Source organism: Brachyhypopomus gauderio, chromosome 10, assembly GCF_052324685.1.
Source record: "Brachyhypopomus gauderio isolate BG-103 chromosome 10, BGAUD_0.2, whole genome shotgun sequence".
In the NCBI taxonomy this organism is placed as follows: Eukaryota; Metazoa; Chordata; class Actinopteri; order Gymnotiformes; family Hypopomidae; genus Brachyhypopomus; species Brachyhypopomus gauderio.
This window is the reverse complement of record NC_135220.1, coordinates 19,699,104-19,725,138: the sequence shown is the minus strand read 5'-3', so window position 1 is coordinate 19,725,138 and position 26,035 is coordinate 19,699,104. Positions and strand designations below refer to the sequence as shown.

At 43.4% G+C, this 26,035-nt stretch overlaps 1 protein-coding gene across 4 annotated transcripts in view; it reads right to left on the bottom strand.

The window, feature by feature from the left end:
* Positions 1-25,731, bottom strand: part of gnaz (guanine nucleotide binding protein (G protein), alpha z polypeptide) — a 34,501-nt gene extending 8,770 nt beyond the window's left edge. Inside the window, exons 1-3 of one of the 4 annotated variants that reach the window (XM_077020357.1) lie at positions 25,314-25,731; positions 16,221-16,421; positions 3,917-5,326 (exon numbers count right to left, since the gene is read on the bottom strand). In XM_077020357.1, the coding sequence (XP_076876472.1) occupies positions 3,917-4,639 (723 nt within the window). In that variant the 5' untranslated portion in view covers positions 4,640-5,326; positions 16,221-16,421; positions 25,314-25,731. The remainder of the gene's footprint in view (positions 1-3,916; positions 5,327-16,220; positions 16,422-25,313) is intronic. The other 3 variants (XM_077020356.1, XM_077020359.1, XM_077020358.1) reach the window with 3 other exon arrangements.
* Positions 25,732-26,035: the final 304 nt, after the last annotated feature.

The window sequence follows — 26,035 nt, the reverse complement described above, 5'->3', positions numbered from 1 at the left end:
ATTACCTCGGATCTCGGAATGTAGGTCAGTAGTTTGAGGCTCTGTTATCATCACCAGGCAAGACGAAGCGAGCTGGAGCAGCTGTCCTTTATTAGGGGAGGAGAAAGGCAGCCTTGTGGCCACTGCTCTTCCGTGACCGAACCCCCTGCCAGAGCCAAACGCAGCCCGGGCTCAACGCGGCCTCCCGAGATGCCTGTGCACTTTTCTCCCATGACCCAGATGCGGCTGCTTCACCTCACCCAGGCAGCAGGGAGTCTGTGTGTCCTCTCTCTCTCTCTGTAGGGCTCTGTTCAGTGACCTGCAGCTGGATATGCTGCCCACACCCAACCCTGCCCAGTACAACATGGACACACACCCTGTCACTCTCATCACACACACACACACACACACACACACACACACACACACACACACACCATCACTCTCATCACATACACACTCATTCACATACACATATTCGCTTTCAGTCACACACACACTCTCTCAGACTCATGCACATACACACAGAAACACATACATATATAAATACACAAACACACAAAGACATACACACACACACACACACACACACACACACACACACACACACACACACACACACACACACACACAACAAACAGACACACACACAAATACATACACACACACTATCTCTCTCCCCCCTGCTTGTGACACAGCTCATTGTGAGTAGCCCAGGATTAGGAGCGTTGGACTGCTCTGTTGCCAGGCAACAGTTGCTGTAGCGACCTGTTTTTTTTTTTTTTTTTAGGGAGGGACGGGTCAGAAAAAGACGACTGACAATAGGATGTGGGGGGGGGGGGGGGGGGGGGTGCAAGAGAGGGAGAAAGGAGAAAATGCTGAGAAGATACTGAGAATATGACCAAAATGATACCCGCCGCACCCTTTTGGGTCACAGGTGAAGCCCTGCTGGAGAAGAAGCTCCATGAAAGAGCTAAATGACAAAAGCTGTGGAGCACTCTGCCATCATCAGGATCTCCCGCTCTAACCATCATCACCATCATCTCCACTCTAACCTCTGTGCTCAGAACAAGTCTTGTTGCTGGATACAATGCAATTAAGAACCACAGAGCAGCAACATTAGTGCTCCTCTAAAGACACCATTACTCTGTTTTACTATGACAAGCTTTCAACCTACAGTCTCGGGGATGAAGACTTAATGGCCCAGTCTACGTACAGCACACAAAGTCAGTGTGGCTTTAAATATTATCCTCACTGCCGGGTTATCTTAAGGACTGATGGAGAAGAAATACAGGATTTTTAATGATTAAATGGAGCATCTGCCATCCCACATCCCAATTAACAACCTATAAAAAATAACTTTTTATGTGTATTCTGTTGGAGGTAATTAAGTCTACAAGCCTACACGTTTAAATGCAGGATCTGAGGACCATGTTTGGCGCGGAGCCATTAGGGTCAGTTTTCTGGCCCCATTAATGCAGTTAAAGGTAATGTGGAACACTAGAGAATCAGGATTAGCACAGCATCGTAACCATGGACAACAGATTCATCTAGTTTCTTACAGCTTTCATGCCTACATCTGTGGCATGAAACTGTGGCTTTACTATTCCAGGTGTGAGTGTGTGTGTGTGTGTGTGTGTGTGTGTGTGTGTGTTCCCTTCCTGTCACGACTGACCTTGGCTGACCTTGGCTCTGTTGCCAGTTAGAGCCCATGCAGGAGTGTCACACCATCTGTCCCCGCCCCCTCAGCCCCTGATGCTTCACCATCTGTCCCCGCCTCCTCAGCCCCTGATTCTTCATCATCTGTCCCCGCCCCCTCAGCCTCCGACACGCCCATCCACCATCCTGTGAGACACCAGCACGCCGGCCCAGGCGTTCCCCTCTGATGGCTAAATCACCGAACGTGTGCTGGTCTATCATACACCACACCACAGCTGCGTGCTGCTAGCTTTTGCAACATAATTTATTTTATATATAAGTAGTCTGCTGAATTACGAGTAAGTGTCGTCCATGTATTTTTACAATGCATGATTATTATGAGTATTATTATTATTATTATTGATCGTGTGCTCCATGATCTGCAGAGGACTCAACTCCTCAGATGGAATGGAACCTGAGAACTGTGTCAAACAATCTGGATGTCGCATTACTACTGTCACGAATAACGATGTGACGCTTCGCTTCCTGGGCACATGTCTGTTCTTCTGCAGCACTGTCCTCTGGCTACCATCACATCATAGGGCTGCGTCCAAGACCCCCGTGGCCCCTGTGAGTCCATCTAATCTTCCATACACGAATGAGTGCGAGAGGTGTGTGTGAGAGTGTGTGTGTCAGCGCCTGTGTTTGGGGAAGCAGTCCTAATGCACTGAGAGGTCAATCAGTAATCTGATTGAGACGTTCAGTGTGGCGCCTGCCTCCTGGCACACTCTCCTCTGTTTGGTCCTGGATTTATGAAGTACAGCAGCAGCCCTGGGCTTGCATGGGCTTTGGGTCGCATGGCCTTGCATGGGCTTGCATGGGCTTGCATGGGCTTTGGGTCGCATTGGTTTCAGGTGGCTGGAAGAGCACCGCCTGAACAGCGGATGGCTTTTTAAAGCATGAAGCGTCTATCATGCATCGTATGACTTTTTGAAAAATTGACAGATTCACGTAACTTCAGGACAAGTTTGACATTTTAGTACTAAAGATATTAATGTGCATATGCAGTTTTTAAAGCCTGTGGCTTTAAATGTAATGCATTCATTCCTCATATTTCGACTAGTGCACTCAATGTCACCGAGTGAACCATTTAAATGGAGCAGTTCATTCAGTACTGCTAGTGTGAGACTGCACTGACTCCTCTTTGAAGAAGGTGGTTTCTAAAGACTCCGCGGGCGACTCTGTAAGGGCACCCAGAGACGCGTCAGTGCGAAAGGGTGACAGCCTGTTCCTTCACCCAACACACCCTCACACCTCGGCCACTTTAATTTCCCACCATCTCTCAACTTCCTCTGCATGTAATTTCCTTATGCCCTCTCTGACTCACACACACACACACACACACACACACACACACACACACACACACACACACAGTCAGGTCAGTCTGGGCTATTGAAAACTTCACATCAGCGATTTCCCTCCATGCCTGCTGCTAATTCTCTCAGATACACCCTAACACCTTACACTGTGAACTCAATTATCACTTGTGTTCCATCTCCTTTCTTAGAACTCGAGAACACTTTTATTTTTAACTCTCAATCACTAATTAATATTTCACAATAATGCATATGTATTCATCTTATTGTTGTGATAATAAATGGTTAGTGATGCCATATTTGAAATCATCGATTAGTGGGAGAGCGAGAGGTAGGAAAATAGATCCTGTCCAGAATTCACCTTTACTAGAACCCAGCTGGTCCGGCAGAGCAGATGCAGATGGCCAAGAGAAATATCATCCGCACATTAGAGAGCAGGTATAAGAGTGTCAGCTCTCATTGGAGAGTGTAGTGCATGAGCGGAGCGGGCAGCAGCGCAGACAGGACACGTGAAACACCGAGATAAAGATATGCCAGCGTGGAATACGAGCGGCGAGACGGATTTACATGGCGTGGCACGGTACGATAACGTCAGGCTTGTGTGACTCTGTTTGCATTATCTACACACTTCAATTACCAGCACACAGCAGGTCTGATTCGTCCTGTCTGGTAACACCCCAGAATCCACCCCCAACACACGCGCACACACACCGCCCCGGGTGTTTTATCCTAGACTTCAGGCATATCGATTAGCTTTCAAATGTGGCAGCATTATTACCCCCGTCCCGTTGTATATTTCCGCTTGATAGCCTTAGCTTAGATTGTTATTCTGTCAGACTCTTGTAATACCATATCTGTGCTTTAGCACAGCGCAAGCTATAAATACAATACAAGATGACAAAGCAGACTGTGGTTCTTACCGTCTGGTTGTCTTCATAGAGCTTCAGGTCATAGCCGCTCAGCTCCACGCAGAAGATGATCGCAGTGACGCCCTCAAAACAGTGAATCCACTTCTTCCTCTCTGAGCGCTGGCCTCCCACGTCCACCATTTTGAAGGTGAGCTCCTTGAAGGTGAACTTGTTCTCCACGATGCCAGTGGTCATGTCTCGAGAGCGCAGGATGTCCTCCACGGTGGGGATGTACTCGGGGGCCGAGATCCTGTCCAGGTCGTTCAGGTAGTAGGCGGTGTTGTCCTCCAGATGGTACTCGTTGGAGCGCTGGAAGCACTCCTGGACTCCCGCGTCTCCCCACAGCCGCTTCATGACACCCAGCAGCTCGGTCGTGATCTCGCCCTTGCTCTCGGCGGGACCCGTCAGGGCGAAGAGCTGTACGGCATCGTAGGCCCGGTCGGGGTTGTGGAAGTCGATCTTGAGCGTGGTGAGCGCTCGGATGATACGAGTGAGCGAGTCGATGGCGTTGTAGAGGATCAGGGGCTTGTACTCCTTGCAGGCCTCCAGGTTGAAGCCCCCGCTGTGGATGATCTTCATCTGCTTGACTATGGTACTCTTGCCCGAGTTGCTGGTCCCAAGCAGGAGCAGCTTGATCTCGCGTCGCTGCCTCTGGCTCTCCGAGCGAAGGTGCCGGTCGATCCGCCGTGATCGCCGTGCTGCTTCCTTCTCTTCTGAACTCTGCCGGCACCCCATGGTGGACGACGGCTTGCGCAAGCACACACACACACACACACACACACACGTGCGTGCACACTCTCCACAACACCAGGAATGTGCAGAGTCAAATCAGGACCAAAGCAGAAGAGGAAATAAACAATGAAGTGAAGACACTAGAGAAACATCCACTGCATGAGGCTGGAACAAATCTGTTTTGGTTTTGTTTAGTTTCTGCCCCAGACCAGACCAAAATACAGACCCAGTAAACAGCAAGGTGGATTTACACAGCTTGCATTGTACAAGCTCGGTGATCAGTCCAGGTTAAGTAGTTCGTAGCAATCAGTTTTGTGGTGACTTGTCATTCACCGCCACCAGAACATGGTGGAAGTGAGCCCACTCCAGCCCACATTCGGCACTTTGGCTTCCGTTTAAAGTCCCTGTCAGCGGGGAGGGGAGCAAGAGGTCTGAGCAGGGGTCACCCCCTGCCGAGCAGTGATGGTCAGGATGAAGCGGTCAGTGCTGAGGGCAAGAATAGGGACCAGGCAAACACCCCTCAATGGCCTCACTCATGTTCAAGAGCGTGCACTGCTCCGAGTTTGACAGGTTTATATGATGCTGTCCTGCAATCCTTGAGCTCAATCCAGCTCCTACCCGCGTGCTCTGCCACCGGGTCAAAATACCTCTTCTTGGCTTCATACGCCGGTGGTTCTCAGGTTCAGTTTCCTGGTCAGAAAAAAGTTTTACATATTAGATTTCATAAGAACCAAATTCATAAAATTCACACACACACACACACACACACACACACACACACATACACACACAAAAAAACATACACTTATGAATCTGCTGGACAAGAGATACATTTAACACAACTGGAATTAAACTGTCTTTGCTGTCTAAAGTTGAAATTCACTTCTGAAATGTTTCTCTAACAACCACTTTTCCCCCCGTTATTGATTTTATTTTCTCTGCCTCTGTCTATACAAGTTAATATTTACTAGCAAACCTTGCTGTATTCAGACCACACAGTAGAAGCCTGCAGTGCAGTTTGGAGTCTAGTAACCCTCAGTTAAATCCAGCTGATTTTTGAAAGTAATAGAATCACGTCCAACTAAATGTAAAGAGCATAAAATGCAATCATGAACTTGAATACGGATACGAAGAACTGTGTGTGTGTGATCAGGCAGAAACGTTCTCCCCCACATACCCCTACTCTCTGCTGGAGGGTACTTTCTCAGCAAACAATGACACTCCAATTACACAAGTAGAATAAACAGACACATACTAACGGGTTTGTGCATGCGCAAACCTTGTCAAGCGCACACACACACACACTCACAAGGGCAGGAAGGGTGTGAAATGAAAGCAGATGTGAAATGATCGTTCTTCCTCATACTTATAATTATTCCATGCCTCTCTGCCCTCCCTGCTGTTCTCACTCACACAAGACATTATTTCTAACGGAGCCATTAGCCCTGTGAGAGAACATAGCTGATCTAAGCTAACAGAGCCCATTAGCCATGTGAGAGAAGCTAGCTGAGCTAAGCTAACGGAGCCCATTAGCCTTGTGGGAGAATGTAGCTGAGCTAAGCTAACGGAACCCATTAGGTTTGTGGGAGATACGTAGGCTGAGCTAAGATACGTAACGGAACTGAGCTTGCAGAGGACACCTCCTCTGAGCCAGGAACACTGGGCACATGTTTAAACTAGGACAGTGTGCCTACTGCCTAGCAGGTGTGTTGCTCAATTATGAACACAGTGGAAGAAAACAAGACTCTGAAACCAGACGACTGTTCACCGCGACGTGACAGCATGAACTGTTAAGCAGCATTATCTCCTGTTCTGATTGGTGAGAAACCTATGTAAGAGCATCACTCCCCAGTTCTAGATTACAGTCACTTATGTAATTGAGGATAAGAGTAGGAAGCGGATGACAAATGACACACAAAAAAATAGATTTGCTTGCAGTAATGTTGGATGGTTATGAAATCCCCCCCCCCCCCACACACACACACATCCCTACCAGATGCATAAGCCTCTCTGTTGTTCACTTCTGTCCTACACAACACAAAACTACAACACTGTCTTTTAGCTCATATTATGTAATCCTTCATTCATCGGTCTGAGAGCATTTCAGAGCATTAAATAATGTCCTCGTAAAAAATAAAACTGATAAAAATTATTTTATACTCCTGTATTCAGCTGTGGCTTCTAGTGTTATTCAGATTGAAAAATCTACACGCGGGAGTGGAATGGATGAATGTTAAAGGCGATCTGTTACCAGAGCATGCAGTGCAAACAGGAGCAGGGGCTAAATGGATGCTCTTTGTTACAGGTCTTAGGGTACTGGCTGTGTAAAATGTAGTCTATTTTCACCTCAGAGACTACATTACCCACACCTAACAAACAGTCGTTAAGGTCAAAGTCTGTTTTAGGTGTGGCACTGATCTCAGGAAGCAGGGAGGGTTGAGGCAATTGGAGAAAAAAAGGAACAAACACAAACAAAGATTGAACAAAAGGTGTTTTTCAATAAAATGTGGTGAGAGGGATGTGGCTAACAATGCAAACAGTCCATAGGTGTATACCTGCAAGGGCCAGAATGACCAGTGTGTACACCTGTACAACCACATACCTGTACATTCATTCTCCGCCATACCCGCACACAGGTTCACCCTCCCACCCATACACCACAATATAGCCTGGGCCATCCTTAAGAAGGACTTCAATCTATGACACATTAAAGCAATTTGAACACATTTTCACAAACCTATTCTTCACTTACCAAAAGAAAACTCTTTTGGTTATAGATAAGGCAGTAATGACCTTATACACACAAATTGCAGATCTCCATATCTCTTTGTACATAACCTTGAGAACAAGTTAATCACAAAACACAGTCAATTTGATGGTGTCATACAGAAAACACAGACATTCAATACACAACATCAGTTACAACAACGAAACATGCAGATATGGTTTATGTCTTAACAAGCTTCACTCTTCACATGTAAAGGTTCTAAAGGTTTAACAGTTCCAAAGTTCCAGTTCTAAAGGTCCAAACAGTTCCAAAGGTTCTAATGGTTTAATCAAACAATGAATAGCCTACATAAAAAAGAAAGCATGTGAGCTCTTGGGTGTTTGGTGAAATAAAACCACCAGTGTTAGTAAGTGAGATACACTGTAACCCAACACCCAACATTTCTTGTTGCTCTTGGATGTGCTCTAATAGAGAGCACAAGACCGCGTGCTTCTTACATTCTTATTTAGAATATCATTTTTCATCACTGTTTTTAGGGTCATGAATAATTCAATTACTATCCACAGTGCTCAAATGTCTGAATTCCACCTCTTTGTCCTTATTGGGAAGTGTGTTTATGGCCAGTAAGGACATGTCATGTGCTGCAGATTAACTTTGTTGGCCCAAGCCCAGAGATGGTATACAGAAACAGGATGAAAACAACATTTTTATTTTGCCCCAAAGTATGTATGGTTTCTATGTGTATATTTTCTTTATGTATACCTTCAATACGTATACTTTATTCTGTGTATGTTACTGTGACTTTCACCAATGTGCATTTTTTATACCTTTTTAATTTTGCACAATTGTTACCAGTACATTAAAATCTTTCCCGCTTACATATTATTACTTGTTGCAAATCCCTGCACAAAATACTCTAAGCCAATTCTTTTGGACAAATTTTGATAAGATTACGATAGAAAATACATGAATTTGGAAATCAGTGACAGAACAGACCACAGCATGACTGTGGAGCTTTTCACTTCTGGATCAATGCTGGGAGACAAATGAAACCAAAAGGTCCCACAAAGAATAAAATGCACAGAGGCTGAAATATACTGATGTGTCTAAGAGAATTGAATGTATTTATGAATGTGCCTTATAGATGCTTGTGCATGTTTACATGAAGAATAAACCATGTGGACATGGTAGTTAAACAAGACTCCATGCCATGAGCCCACATAAGTAAATACTATGTTACAATAAGAGAAAGTGTCAGTAGCTATTGTGAGAGGCGTTGGGCTTTGAGCTTCAGAGCTGTTAAAAAAGAGAGATGGAAATGAAGAGGAGAGGATGATGAAGAGCAAGACAGAGGCTACACTGGCTGAAGATGTCATCAACTGTAGCTTGAACATGAGAGGCAGGTTCATTTGTGCAGTCAAGCTTGTGCAAAATTAGAGTTTGTGGAAATTAAACAAAGTTATAATCACCGGAACTTTGATTTGACAATTTCCTCTGTTTTCTTAAAGTTTTGTGTAACTCTACTTCAGGTCCTACTTCAGGTAAAGAAATGAATCATGTTGCAGGTAAAACAGCCTGAACTGATGGTAGAATGGTATAGTAGAATAGTGTGGTAGAATGGTATAGTAAAATAGTATGGTAGAATGGAATAGTAAAATAGTATGGTAGAATGGTATAGTATAATAGTATGGTAGAATAGTATAGTAAAATAGTATGGTAGAATGGTATAGTATAATAGTATTGTAGAATGGTATAGTAAAATAGTATGGTAGAATGGTATAGTAGAATAGTATTGTAGAATGGTATAGTAGAATAGTATGGTAAAATGGTATAGTATAATAGTATGCTAGAATAGTATATTAGACTAGTATGGTAGAATGGTATAGTATAATAGTATGCTAGAATAGTATATTAGACTAGTATGGTAGAATGGTATAGCAGAATGGTATGGTAGAATGGTATAGTAGAATAGTATGGTAGAATGGTATAGTATAATAGTATGCTAGAATAGTATATTAGACTAGTATGGTAGAATGGTATAGCAGAATGGTATGGTAGAATGGTATAGTAGAATAGTATGGCAGAATGGAATAGTAGAATAGTATGGTAGAATGGTATAGTAGAATAGTATGGTAGAATGGTATTGGCCACTAATACAGAGTCAGCAGATGAATTTTTTATTTATACTGTGTCATAAAAAACTGCATCAGCTGTGTTTACTGTATCTGCTGTACACACTTCCAACATGATAGTATATTCATCCTCTTTCCAACTCTTTAGCTCACCATTAATAATAATTCTATTATATATTATAACATTAATTGTAGTCCTATTATATAAATGTTTCATTTAAAGCTTTTTTTCTAATTAATACATTCAAATTAAGCCTATTGGAGCTGATTTGTCTATTAGTATTACAGAATTATGTTTGTAAGTGAGAGATCAAGATTATAGAGATTAAATTATTTTCAGGAACCATTCACTGTAATAGGTGCCCACTGACACCTCAAACACACATGTGCTAATCAACCGAGAAGTTTGTTAAACCACTGCACATGACCTGACCTGCCTATATCATATATGATCACGCAAGCTGATGTTTTGTTATAATTTGATAAATGTGTGCCGGTTCAATGAGGATGTGTTGTTTGTTTTTTGTCATTTTTGACACACTGATATAAGACTACCTTTCCCTACACAAATTCTTCCTATAAAGAAAAAACCCTTTAAACTGACCTTAAATCAGAACAGGTCAAAAGTATACCCACCCTGACCCCAGACTCCAGAACAACCCCAGCTTTGTGCAAATGATAGATGGTTACATAAGTCCTGACAAGAGTGCAGTAGTATTTCTGTCTTATTGATGAATGCTAGAGTTACATAAGACTTCTTCTTGTGATATCGTCTCATCCTGCTTTGGTCATGTCTGACAAATTACACATTAGTGTTCTCCAAAGAGTTTGGACATTGCATTTATGTGTTTATATGTGTGTGCAAGAGAGAGAAAGAGAGAGAGAGCATGCATGAATGTAATTGAATGAGTCACTAACTATGTCAAGAATGCATGAAATCAAAAACGCAAGATCACAGTTAGATAGTGATTCTGGTTTTAAAAATAGCATCTTCACAGTTTTTCATGCTTGTTGAAAGGAACTTTGAGATGCCTTTTGATATTAAGTTTGCTTTCCTGTTTCCAAGAGCTCCTGTAGGCAAATTCATTACACGCTCCCTGAAATAGACATTTAGCATAATGACCTATCCTAGAGGCTGTAAACAACATTTACAGGAGTAACAACTCTCACTCTCATAGACTAAAACACAGAGCAGTGAAAGGTGGAGTTGCTGATAATGACGTATCTGTTTCTGGAAACAGTACAGCACAGACCCTCAAACTATTACCATAACAACAACATCAACAACACAAGACCACACCCACTAATACAGCAATCTGTGGCTTTATTTGTGGATTTATCTGTGGCTTTACAGTACTCTGATTTAAGAATCAAAACCAGTCCTGGGCATAGGAGAGGTGCTGTTTTAGCTTTATATTTCTAACTGGGACTTGAATTTCCAATAAAGATAACAATCCAGATAATCAAATAAATATACAAACATCCAAATTCAAGGGTAGAATAAAGCCAACCCTCTTGCTAATCCCTCTTCCAGTTCCTCTCTGCTCTGGTGAATTTTTCATTTCCTCTCAAATGTGATTCTCAACATTATGCCCCAAATGAGAAGCAGTTCCTCTAACACAGAGGAACAAACTGCTCAGGTAGTCTAACGGCCTCTGTGCCTGCACCAAACAGGAACCTGAAACGGCAGAGACATTCCACTCTCAACTATATATATCCACCCACTAAATATAATCAGTCTCAGTTCAGCAGAGTGTGGTCTCAGGTAGAGCAGAAGCACATGCTGAATTCTCAGCTTCCTCCGCCTCTGCTAGACTACTTGTCTCTGGGCACGCGTGTTTGTTTTACTTCCTGTTCTTGGTTTGTTTATTACATGTTACCTATGCACAGGTAGTGGTACTCCATATTATGGCAAATTATTGCCTGTGGAGGGGGGGGGGGGGGGGGGTCGGGTCTCCTACAGCCCCACCCCCTTCTGTTTCATAGCCCAGATAGTAATTGGTTACTGTGCACAATGGTTTGAGACTCATTATTTTTACACCATTGCTGGTTGGGACACTGTGTAAAGTGGTCCCACAGGTCTCACATTTGCACTCTAATTCCCAGGCACTGTGAGTGACACAGAGATAGACAGTGGTCAAATGAAACCACCAACTCAGGCTCATGTACTAGGAACCAAAATGACCGTTGTAGTTCTTATATTCTTCAGAAAGGAAAGATAGAACCAACATGAGTTTTCCACCGCTTCCTGATGGCAGCCACAGGAAACACTGCAGCCAGTTTTTGGTAGAGATATAAAACAAAAGATTGAAATAAAGAAGTTTATTTGTGTGCCTTGAACAAACACTTAAAGGATTGTGCTGTTTTACATGTGCCTTGTGTCCTAAACTAAACAGCTGCAGGTTCACAGAGAAGGGTCTAAGCTTAGAAGGGTCTGGGATCAGGAAAGTCTGGGATCAGGAGGGTCTGGGATCAGAAGGATTTGGGATCAGAAGGTGCTGGGATCAGGAGGGTCTGGGATCAGAAGGATTTGGCATCAGAAGGGGCTGGGATCAGGAGGAGCTGGGATCAGAAGGGTTTGATCCCAGACCCAATGCTCATAAATAGTGATGATGAGTGAAAAACCCCTTTACTAAAACTTTTTAAATGATCTGACAAGCACATACACAAAAAATGTTTCAGAGTTGCACTGCCATGAATGTGTGACCCTTAATATAATGACATACCATTAAATGTCAACCATAATAAAATACCTACACAACTCTGCACACAGACTCTCCCACTACAGAAGGAAGAACTGCAGTTGCATGATGGAAGGATGGTGTATGTGGTGTGTGTGTGAGTGTGTGTGGGTGTGCATGTGTGTGTGTACTAGTAGGAGCTCAAGTGGGTGTGCAATGTCATAAATATCATAAATAAGGGTGTGTGAGTGAGCAAAAACACACAGGAGTCAGTAAAGCCCTCTGATCACTCCAATGCCCATAAAAATAAAAACAAATATTCTGTAGTTCACTATAACTCAGTCAAAGATAGCGTCTTCTTATTTCTCATTATGGTTTCACCCCAAAATCACAAACCCGTTATTGAAGTCACTCTAAACAGGAGTTTGGGGAAAAACAAGGCGATGACAAAGCTCAGATGGTTGTCTGCAAGTCATCACATTCAGTTTCAGGCAGGCTTTGGTGTTTTGCAGGAATGTCCTGCATTTCTGCTAATCGCCACCACACAAGCTCCACACTGTTTTTTTGTTTTGTTTTGTATTGAAGACACAAGTTTTCAATCTTGTCAAGCACAGAGCCAAGAACTCTGAACTGCACTGTGACATCAGAAAATGTAATAGAACCCACATGATTCAAATCAGCCATTTAATGGTTCCAGTGAGTTCCAGCACTGTGGATCCTGAATCCCCATGGCTGACTGGGTTAAGGGGGGAGGAGGGGAGGGGTGCAGAGGGGGGGCAGCATGGGCACGTCAAGACCTCTCTGGGCAGGCAGGGTAACCTAGCGTGCTAAGCCTCTCAACATGTTTGATGTAGTAAATGTTAAGCGTATGGTGCCGTGTATAAGCTACAATCAGACTGATACATGAGTCAGGTTGCTCCTTCTCAAAGCAGAGAGGTACATTTCAGCAGAGAGGTGCATTTCAGTAGTAACAGTGCCTCAGAAGGTCCTTTTCTGATGCAATCAATAACAATAAATCCATGGATACACGAACCAACATAGTTTTATAATTCAGCACAATACTGCCAGGCTTATATAGCATAATACTACAAGGTGTATGTAGCCCAGTACTACTAAGCTTTTATATCACAATACCATCGGGCTTATACAGTATTGCATATTATGACCAGACATATTTAGCACAATGCATCTACTAAATTTACGTATACAGCACAATATTAGGCACATATAGCACAATACTACCAGGTTTATACAGCGCAATACTATTGGGATAATAAAGCACAATAGTACCAGACTTATACAGCACAATACTACCTGGCTTATATAGCACAATACTATCAGCCTTATACACAGTAGCACAGTACTACCAGTCTTGGGGAGAGCAGTGGAGCTTAAATTTGACACAGTGAAAAACAGCATATCAGCGGCACAAAAGGCCCATTATGTGAAAACCCATCACGCCGTTACACTATTGCCTCGGCCAAAATAAATGCAAACAGAAAACAGGCTATTAAATCTGCTTGGGCCATCGATCGTAACTCCTTAACCTGCTCATACAATCTAACCGTTTACACTAAATCCACACCCCCACAATGCTTGTCAATAGATGTCAAAATTGGGCTAATTTGGGTGGGAGTATTTCATCATCAACAGAGAGAATCCACCAGATTTTGTTGCATTGTGACAGCACTGCACATGATTGATTGATGTATGGTCAGCATACCCAGTCGCATGGTGTGGTGGTAAGACTGACTAAATGACATTAAAAGAATGCCAACTCAGGCTCTTACAGATGAAGACTCTCAAAGTCTGCAGCATACAGTATGAAAATGTTTAAGACTCATAGCCAATGCTGAGGGAATGTCCAGTAAAACATCAAATTTAGGACTGCCTCTTACTTCAAAAAAAAGATTTTAGTTAATGTTGAATTCAAAGTTATATTAGTCATGTTAAAACAATGCCACGTTTACACCGACAGTGAAAAGGCAATGTTACTCAGTGTTATGAAGTCTAGTCTATTAAGTTTTTTTAATCTTTGAAATGGAAAGGTTTCCTAAAGGAAAACTTAGAAGCTTTAGAAGTTTCTACTATGGTTCAAAACTGTCCCATGTTCCAGCTACCTACTCATATTTTATTGATCTCTTTTTTCAATCTGGTAAGTGCCCATCTGAGAAGTATTTTCACTTTTAAGTTCTTTAGTCAGCTTGCAGCCAAACACTTCAGTTATTCAGGTTTAATATCACACCTATAAATGTAATCTATCTTTTATTCTGGTATAAATGTGAGTACGTAGTGGCACTGGGGCATTTCTGATGTCCATCCTCACAAGAATTTTTTATGAAACTGAAATGGTTTTTGAAATGAAAAGTTTTTTGTGTTTTGTTATGGACTTTGACATTTTAAAGCTCTCATGTTTTGGAGTGCTGTACAGTTGTGGGGCTAAACAAGTTTTAAATCTTGTTCATAGAATTAACATCAGAGGTGGGACCAAGTCAGTGTTTTGCAAGTCTCAAGTAAGTCCAAGTATTTATCCTCAAGTCCCGAGTCAAGTCTCAAGTCAAGACAGTCAACTCAAGTCAAGTCTCGAGTCAAGACAGGCAACCGTCAAGTCAAGTCCCAAGTCTGAAACTTGGAATTTCAAGTCCTTTCGAGTCTTTTTTTTTTACAGGCACCAACTCTTTACGAATGCTACGCTGACGCGTTTCTTTACTCGTTTTGTTGGTGTCCGCCAGCCAAAAGACGACAGATCATTTACATTTTATCTTTTCCTAATTACATAAATGTACTTAAACAAGAATGTTTCGTTACATCATTTTACACGAAAATAGCAAGCTTCATCGTAAGCAAGATGCTGTCATTACGAATGGTTATTCTAAACATTTGGATAAAATGTTTAAATATAGACTAATAAAAGGTTAGGGTTATTTTTTCATTGTTTTCTGTTATTGTGGGCTCACGGTGTACTATTGTTACCTGGAGATTCAGTGGGGTCACATATTCTGATGGCTGCCGTCAGAATTGGTGACCCCAGTTAAAAAGGCTCACCTGTACATCCCATTCATGATTTCTTTGTTGGCTGCAATGGTGAGGGGATGGTAAATCTTGTTTAAGTACATTTATGTAATTAAGAGACGATAAATGTAAATATAAACATCTGTCATATTTTGGCTCGTGGACACCAACAAAACGAGTAAAGAAAGTGCATCAGCGTAGTTTACGTAGCATTCGTAAAGCGTTTGTGCCTCTGAACAGAAACTGTGTAATAGCGCCCCCTGTGGTCACAAAACTCGACGGTCACAGAATCTGGTGTAACGCCGGTCTGCGTCAGAAGGACGGAAATGAAATTAATGGGGCGCACTTTATAAACATTAATATGCATTTTAAAATTTAGATTTGGGGTAAAAAAATCAAGTCTTTGCAAGTAAACAGGTTCAAGTCCAATTCAAGTCCCAAGTTATTGGTGTAAATGTCCAAGTCAAGTCTAAGTCTCTGAATATTTTTTCAAGTCAAGTCAAAAGTCTTAATATTAATGACTCGAGTCTGACTCGAGTCCAAGTCATGTGACTCGAGTCCCCGCCTCTGATTAACATAATGTTAAACTAGAATTTAAATTCAATTACCATCCTGTTAAATATTGTTCACACCAGCCATTACTTCAGTTAATGTGAAGGTCTCACTAGTGTACCACTTTTCTACCAAAAATGGTAACCACACCCTGTTTGATTAAGCCTGACTGTGAACAGGCAAAACAGATGTGAGACGTTTCTGGATGAACACTACACTGTGACCTGATAGTAATCTTTATTAAAGACGACCCAGGACTTTTCATGCAATCTTAACATTTACATGCAAAACACAGATATACATATACGAAGAAACAGCCTCACAGAGGACAACAAAACACCACAGAAACCACCCACGACGCAGTGGTCAAATTCCACAGAAACAGCCGAAGGTGCCTTCCCTTTTCTGATGCACTCAAGTTGTGAGAAATTAAAAAGGCGCAGAGGACAAAAATCCATAGGTGTTAAATCAACACCCACCGTGTATGAGCCAGCTAGAGCTTCCAATTAACATGACGCTCTATGTTACCAAATGCCCAGAATCCTCAGGGGCTGATGGTTTATCAGGCAGGAGGAAGGGCCACAGGAGAGAGATGTCCACACTGAATGGTGGTTGGGGGCTGGGGCATCAGTGTTCTCTTTCAGCTATTGTTGAGTCACTGGTGTTCTGCCAGAGTCCATCTGTGTCAGCAGCGAGAGGGAGACATGTAGGTCAGACACTGAGAGAGATCTGTTCACACTATGCAAGAGGGTGGGCGTGGTCCAAGCATTCATTATGCAAGAACCTGGGCGTGGACAAAATAATAATTATGCAAGATGTTGGGCGTGGTCCAAATAATAATTATGCAAGATGTTGGGCGTGGTCCAAATAATAATTATGCAAGATGTTGGGCGTGGTCCAAATAATAATTATGCAGGTGACTGGGCATGGTCCAAACAATCATTATGCAAGATGCTAGGTATGATCCAAAAAATCTTTATGCAAGAGACTAAGCTTAGTCAGTTCGATTATTATGCAAGAATCTGGGCATGGTCAAAACAGAAGTATAGGTGTGGCCTAAACAGCCATGACACAGAAGGATGGTTGTGGTATAAACAGCCATTATGTTGAAGAATGGGTGTGGTCCGAACAGTTATTATGCAGAAATATGGGTGTGGTACAAATCATTTTAATATACAGAATGAAGCCCTGCTAGACTTCGGCAAGACTGACCCAGAGTTCGATTCTTGCTGTTACAGAGTTATGACTGTGCTCTTTGCACTCTGTATTTTTGGTTTGCTTGTTTGGGTTTTTGTTTTAAAGTTAATACATGTGTTCTAACTAGGAACATCCAGTGCATATCTTTCACTCAGAAGCCACTCGGACCCCTGCACACTGGCAGGCTGATTGGGCTGCCAGCCCGCAAGTGTAGAGATTGGTAAAATAGGGGGGCCTTTAGCCAGGTCACAAACTGCTGCATCTCTGTACACATCTCTGTACATTTCTGTACATCTCTGTGCATCTCTGAGCATCTATGAACATCTTTGAGCATCTCTGTGCATCTCTGAACATCTTTGAGCATCTCTGTGCATCTCTGAGCATCTTTGAATACGTCTGAACATCTCTGTGCATCTCTGAGCTTTAGTGTCAGGATACAATAATTATATAAGCAATGTGATGCTTTACAGCTTAAAGTCTCATCACATTACAATTATGAACCAAATAAAAAATGACATTACTGACATGATTTCCTGCCTTGGCATCACAGTTGCCATAGCTCCATGTGTCATGTGGTTTTCTTTCACTTCCCTAAATTTATCTGAGTATTTATACTGTGTCCTGTCCCTGCTGTTAGCGCTGGGTGTGGAGTTCCTGCGGTTATCTCTTGTTTTTATGTGTGTTTCAAGTTTTGTTATGTATTCAGGTTATGTGTCTGTGTTTCTTGGGTTTTCGACTAAGGACTACTCCAAGGCTAATGATTATGGAATTGGCCAAAATAAATGTCAATCCTCTCCATTTTTGCATCCCGCCTCCACTCACTCCACACTTATTTGCGTTTCTACAGTGTGTAAGAATATGATTTTTAATACTCCACATAAAATATTTACTGTTAGCTGTTTTCTGTGTAACTTGCACACACACCCACACCCTGACTGCAAAGTCTGTCCCAGCTGACTGCACTAACGGTCATGTGACTGTGAATGTGACCAGAGCAGCATGAGCACAGTGTGGCTACAGTGGCAGAGAATGACACTGTGACACTGAATGTTTCCACAAATGGAGACACCAAATCCTCACAAACTTTCATTATTTCAAAGTGGTTTCACACAAGCATAAAAACATTACCAAAGTATACATTATGTCCAAGCAAAGAGCTCTCAACTGCTGCAAAGTTTTTCATTGGACTAGACAGTACATTTCAACTGCAGACATATATTATATTCAGAGCAACTGGACTTTTTCATAGAAATCTATTATAGGAACACCAAGTGTAGTGGCATTTCATTTCAAACATGTTTACATGTCTACTTTTGATACTACTGCTACTTTTTGTTCCAAAATAAACTATTGAAAAAACGATTACCTATCATCCTGGTATTTTGTATAATTGTAAATTTAAAAGATTTTTAAAAGATACTTTTGCCAGAATGTAATCCCATTCCAATTTTAGAGAAACAAGGTGTCACGTTATAGACCCGGGCCCCTCACCTTGGGGATATGTAGGTGTAGTCTATGTCTGCTTATGTCCATATGTGTATTTCCTTGGGTGTGGTTCTGTGTGCGTGTTCATCCGTCACACCTGTGGATCGTCTCGTCATCACTTCGGTCTTGTTTAGTTTACCGATATAATGTGTGTTTAGTTTACCGATATAATGTACGTTCCCACAGTGTCCCGTGCTCGTCTTTGTCTGAGTCTGCACAGTTGTATGTTCACTGTTTGTTGTGCGCTACCTGCGATACCAAACTTATTAAACTTTCTACTTGTCTCTGTATCCTGTCTCCCTCGCATGTTACACAAGGAATCTGAGCATCTCTGAGCATCTCTGAGCATTTCTGAGCATGTCAGGGTGTCTCTGGACGTCTCTGGGAACCACAATAGAACACCCTCACACCACACTGAGATCCTTGCACACACCAACCAGCTGCTATCTGAAAAGACCCAGAGAGACAGGTGAACCTCTCCAGAAACACCTTTACTGTAAGAAATTTTAAATCTTTTAAATCATGAGGATTGGAGATTCTCTGATGACCTGAGAAAAGTACATGGGTTTGCACATAATCAGAATGAAGTTCAACATTATTACTGTTAATTCCATAGAGTGAGACAAAAGGTGGTCTTCATCTCAGATTTGAGTCATGGGATCTCAGTGTGGTAGTAGAGTGAGGGTATTCTACTGCTGTGGTTCCCAGTAAGAAATGGAATGGATGTAAATTTAGCTACATGTGCAAAAGCCTTTTATTTATCACTCTTTCTAGATTAGTCACGCTCACATCCACATGAAATATGTGAAAGCTATTGAACAAACATCCATGGCAACAAAATATTAAAGTATACCATACAAAACATGCCTTCTCTAAAAATGGGCTAGTGTTGGAAACTGCTAGATTATGATAACAGATGTATATTTGGAAAATAAAAAAGACCGATGGTGTAACTGCATCCAAATATTTGGATGGACCTAAAGGGCATCAAATAATGAACTTCAATCAACCACATTTGCCCAAGACTCTGTGTCACAAGAGTCTTGTTCCGACCCTGGAACCGGTCCTCACAGGCCAGCAGACTGCCGATGCCATGCCCACAATGAATGCCAGTGTCTGGGCCCACAGAGCCCCGCACCCAGGGTCACGGTGGGGGCCAGGCGCGGGCTGCTTGTGGCTGGCTACATACTGGGCCTTTTTGTGGTAGCCGGGCAGAGCCGGACCTGTCTGGCCCTCGTGTCCCATGAGAGTTTGGAAGTGGAGCGGCTCCTCCACGGAGTCGGTCACACTCTGTCACATGAGCGTGCCATGACAATGGCGTGACTGTGTACGTGTGAGTGTGGAAAAACAAACAGGCCTGACGTGCTGGACGACTGAACTGAGTTCAAGATACGTACTACTATTCAGCACTGTAATACTACAGTTCTGGCCATTTTAAGGATGCCTTTAAGAATATGCAGTTCTCTTCATTTTTTCCCTCTTTCTAACCCAATGGTGGAGCGGTTGTACAGCAGAGAGGTAACCTGGCTCACTCAGGATGAACTGAATACTAAAAATTTCTAAATTTTTAAAAGCTCTGTTTAAAAATCCACAATACTAATGCTACAGTGCAGGGCGCTAAGGTGTGTGCAGCAACACGGGGCCTGTCGGCAACGTCCATATTCAGAGTGGAATAACACATGAGCTGTGCTGAGCAGCTGGCCTCTGTAGGGAAGGGGCCTGTTCATTTCAGCTCTCACACTTAGCGTCACACTCGGCCGGGGGTGTGATTTCATTACTCCCTCAGAGTGCGTCCAGCAAGAGAGGCTGATTGAGCAGCAGCGGGGGCACAAGGACAAGCGTCCAGCGTGTCAGCACACGCAGATTTCTCCCTGTACACCGAGCATTTGAGCAACACATACTCCACGTGCTCTAAATGCGTGGGAGCATGCATGTGTGCATGTGTGCATGCGTGCATGTGCAAGAGTGCATGTGTGCGTGTGCATGCGCACGTGTGTTTGTGCATGCATGGAAAGGGCAAAGCACGAGGATGTGGAGAACATGGGCTCCCCACACCTGGGGTGGAGAAGCACCGCCCTCCATGGCTCACAGCTCTCATGGGAACTCCACCTGGCTTCTGCCTCTAGTGGGCCTTTGTGGAGAGGGGTGTCAGGGCAGAGGCTGTTGAGGAGAGACAGGCCCCTTATAAACGAGCCTGCTACACCCTCCCCCACCTCCTCCACCCCACAATCCCCCGCCCGCCGTCATATGAGCACTGGTGGAGCAGAGGGGAGGAATACAAAGATTCTCTGTGTGCCTGTGGGTACAGAACACAGGGTAGAGAGCGTGATCTGCTCATTACACACGCACACACACACAAACACACACACATACAAACATAAACACACACACACACACACACACACACACACACACACACACACACACACACATATAAAGATATGCTCATAAACATACACACACAGATTTAAACACTCACATATGTACACATACGTACACATACATTCTCACAGCAGTCACCCAGATTAGTTATGGGAGACACTACAGAACAGAGACTCTGCAAATCAAAACAAGATCGAAAAGTGAACAAGAACAAGAATAAGTGAAAAACAAGAATAAGTGACTCCTCCCCCAATGAGTACCTTCTCATCCCCACTCTGGCTGTATAGACTCCTCTCAATCTGATCTCATTATTCACAGAGGAATTTTGTCTTGACAATTGGAAATATGCTATCAACCACATGTATACGTTCCCAGGGCTTGGGACAGACCCAACAGCTTAGTGTTTGTGGTATTAGCAATTACAGTTTTAATTAAAGAACACTTATTAATGTCACACACACATATAAGCTTATAAGCATATAGCTTGTGTATCTTCCAAGAGCCCTGTCAGTGCATTTATGCTGTACACACACACACACACACACACACACACGTGCAGATTCACATATGTGTGCAAATACACATATGTGTGTGTGCATACACATACGTGCGCACAGACAGACATCTATTCTACCTGCCAACAGCGTCACTTTCATGAGGAGAGAGCAAAAATGGAGAGAATAATGAAAAGAACTGGAGAGAAACAGTTGATTAGGGAGAGGAGACTGAAGGAGAGTATGAGAGCGTGACAGTGAAGCCACGTCTGAACGACGTTCCTCCCCTCACGCCTCATTCATCTCCCAGGATCTACACCTGTGTGCTCACAAGAACTCTGTTCATTACCACAGGAAAACAAACTGCTGGGAATAACAAAATCTAAAATGAACATAAATAAATCATGAGCAGAGAGGGAGGAGATCATGCTGACTGGGAGAATATTCAACATCGGTCTCAAAATTCACACTAATGAAGCTTGTGTCTTGGCTTTGTTTATGCGCGTCTTGATATGTAAATGTGAAGTTTATCCAATGAAATAGGTCAGGCGTTAATGCAATGAACTGTACATATTTGCATGACATTTTTTTGCCTTAGTTAACAAGGCTGTGAACATAGGACAGCAGTGCAAGTTCAGCTTCTAGCAGTTAACATGGATGTTTATACATGCTGAAAAGATTGTTTGAGATCATTTACTCATTTAAAATGGTTATTTCCCTCTTTAAGAGAACATTTGCCGTCATTAGTAGTGTTTTGATTCTGTTGGGATGTCACTGGGTTGTCTTGAATGGCCAGTGTACTTCAGAGTTTAGGGGTAGTTTTAAAAAATGTTATCTTACAAATTCATAATTACTGCTCTCTGGAAATAATTCCTAGAAAAAATATTTAAACGACTCATTACTTTACTTCTGAAGTAATTCTGAAGAATTTCCAAACCACTTCTTGTTTTAATACTTAGCAAAGAAGAACTAGTTGACCATAGTAAAGACAGTTCAAAGGCAAACTCCATTACAAACATGGATGCAGTTTACAGATGCTACCTGACCAGATTCTGGCTTATGAGTTGAGGACCCATGATTTAATCCAGGTTGCATGATATAATCCTCATTGAATCATATAATCCAGTCCCAAAACTAAAAACTGGTCACATGTCCGGTGACCTCCACAGTGCAATGAGCAGCATTTATTAATGATGTCTTTATTCCAGTATGAGGTAACTTCAGAATCCACTTTCCTTGCTGACTGTAAACGTTAAGCTTCCTTAAACTCTCAAACTAATTGTCCATGCTGCGTCCTGAATGTCTAGCATGTGGGATTTCGGGCTAGCTCCCAACATAAGGGCCAGTTTGTTATTGCCAATGACGCATTTCAGACTGATGTGCGTGGACGTCACCTCTGTGGATACCATCTCCCTCAGATGGGACACCAAGCTGCTAGACGACCTTCTGACCTCCAACCTGTCAGAACATTGGGGTTTTCCGAGATCACCATGCCTATGACCCTTCAGCAACAAGCTCCCAGACTTCTGCTGGTGTTTTGTAAGATGAAGTTCTGTAATACACCTCATGTTCGTGTGAAGTCAGAAGAAAACTGCTCTGCGGTATTAAGGCAGGATTGGGGCTCTCAACTCCACAGCCCTTGGCTGGTGAGCTCTTCCAGCAGACCCTGGACGGGCCACTGGTGCCAGGCCAGACACAACAGCTCAGGTAAAAAAAAACTCAGGTTTAGTCCCTTGTATTGGGCCTGCAGAAACAAGGGCACTTCCTCAACAAGAAAACCTTCCCGCTACGGAGTCTCCTGTGAGGTCGTTTGTGGCTGAAGTGCTTTGCGCTATGAGGATGTGATTGCTATGGTAGCGGCCATTAAAGTCCTGCGGGGATACAAATTCAAGTGGAAATGTATTGTGTTGCTTCCGTGCCTTACTTGGTGCTTTACTGTGCATACATGTGATTCAACACTAGGGAAATGCAACCTCAAGACCCTAAATTGCACCCCTGCCAATTTTACGCAAAATGTGAAACGATAGTCACCTAATATCATTATAATTTCATCTGCGATTCAAGTTGCATAACTTCTTGGAGGTGAGGGGTGGGTTGAGGGTACATGGCTCTTTGTGTCAGAGAGCTGGAAGAGACACCACAGACCCCAGTGCAGTGTGTTCTACTGCCTGCAAACAATACTCAAAGCCTCACACTCACACGGTCCTGCTGTGGCAGATTCAGAGTACTGTCCCCTACAGAGGGCTGCAAAGGGGCCGGTTCTGTTCTGTTGTTCCTGAAAATTCAGTCAGTTTATTATTACTGTGTGAATAAACATCAAAGCATGATGCATATTACCATAGCATAGTCATAAGACTGAAAGACACACACACACACACACACTAGCTACGCAGCTAGCTACACAGACAGCATGTGATTGTTCAGGCTTGATGTTTAGAGGGAGAACAGTGAGTAGGTCAAACTCGCCCTCACCATCAGACCTCTATATCTGGCCATCATGCCTAAAACTTTGAGATACGGCCCATGACCACACACACACACACACACACACACACGCACACACACACACACACACACACACACACACACAGATGTGCAACAAGCAATCATACACACCCCTTAGCCTATATACAGATCTTACACACTCTCCGTCTTTGTGCATCTCTTCCTGTCCTTGTCTCTGTCTCTCCACCACATCACTCCACACACACACACACACACACACACACACACACACACACACACACACACACACACACACACACACACACACACACACACGTGCAACAAGCAATCATACACACCCCTTAGCCTATATACAGATCTTACACACTCTCTGTCTTTGTGCATCTCTTCCTGTCCTTTTCTCTGTTCTCCACCACATCACTCCACACACACACACACACACATTACAGCCACATAGTCTCTAACCCTTACCTAACACTCATAAAACTCTTGTAACCACTAACCCTCTCGTAACTCACACACATCATATTCCTTTAGCCACTAGGCCTCCTCACACACACAGACACACACACACACACACACCCCATAACTACTAACCCTTACCTAACACACTTACACCATTATACTCCCATAACACATTACCCTCTTCTAACACATACATACACAGAAATTGCTATATTCTCTGTAACACCTCCTCACACACACAGAGACTCACACAGAAAAACATTCACAAAACACACACACACAAGATCCTAACCCCGTTCCACCACCCACCGTTTGCCCCATTAACAATGCCAGGAATTTTAGATACAGAAAAATAACTAACGACCCCTACAGTCTAAGCCAGAGATGAGAACATCCAACCACCAACACCCCTGTACAGCTCACACACACGTACACACACTCACGCCAATAGAGTAAAGATCTAGTGGGTGTTATTATTGTTGTAGAGAGAAAGAGATCAGCAGGAAGATGATGGTCAAAAACCAACAGCACTCTGCCTACAGAAACATTACCGCTACTCCCTCCCTCTCTCTCTCCCCCCTCTCTCTCTCCCTCTCTCTCCCCTTCCATGGGTTTTGTACCTCCTTAAGCTACATTCACACTCATTAGCCAGTAGAACGTGGTGAAAACATACGACACCCAGTGCAGTGTGTCCACACTCTGAATTATGGACCTCACCCTGCCTCCCTCACTCCCCCTCCTCTTTGTTAGCGTAATAAGAAAGCCGATGACACTAAAAAAACAAAAACAGCAAAAAACGCTTTGATCTCACACTAGTATGTCACTACTGACAGTCCATATTGTCTCAGTGTCTCGTGTGGGCTTGACAGGGAGGGGAGAAGGCGTTCTTCTGTTGTGGCTGAACATCACCTCGCACCATGCAGAAGAAGCCATCCGCCTTCCCCGATGCCCAGATGAATACCTCCATCAGCCCAAGCCCAGAACACTCCGAGGGCAATTAAAACACCGTCTAACCTTGCAGAAATGATGGCGTGTGCGTGCGTGTGTGTGTGAGATTCAAGAAGGATGAGGAAAAAGAGCTACCTCACCGTTTCAGCGAGCCTTTCCTCCGTTGGATGGGTGCACTGCAGCTGAGCGTGAGGGAATACACAAGCCTTCCCCCGAAACCAGCACCATCCTCACATCAGCCCGACTCTCTCCTCCCTCTCGCAGTCTCTCTATCCCTCACTCACACACACACACACACACACACTCACACACACACACAGACAGACGCTCGTTCACAAACTGCTCTTGCTTTGCGTCTTTTTTCTCGGTCCCCCCCGCCTGCTTCTGTCAGCGCCTTGCTTTCTTTCCTGCTCCAAGGCAGTTAAGAGACACTGCAGTGGCGGTGGGGGGGGGGGAGGGTGTGTGTGTGTGTGTGTGTGTGTGTGTGTGCACGCATGTGCAGTGCTCTGTGTGTGCATGCGCGCGTGTGTGTGAGAGAGTGCACGAGAGAGAGAGCGAGAGATGAGAGAGGAAGGGAGAGAGAGAAAGAGAGAGAGAGACAGAGACAAATAGAGAGAGAGAAAGAGAGAGAGAGAGAGAGAAGCTGTGGGAGGAGTCAGTCAGGGATAGAAAGAAGACGGAAAACAGCCAGGATTAAACCATGAGAAAAACAGAGAGAGAAAGAAAGAGAGAGAGGGAGAGAGAGAGGGAGAGAGAGGACGAAACACTGCTGCTGAGAGACCCAGAGAAAAATTCAAGCTGTAGCGAATTTAATTCCAACCGTTTAAAAAAATGCTGAAATGGGAGCAGAGGGAGGA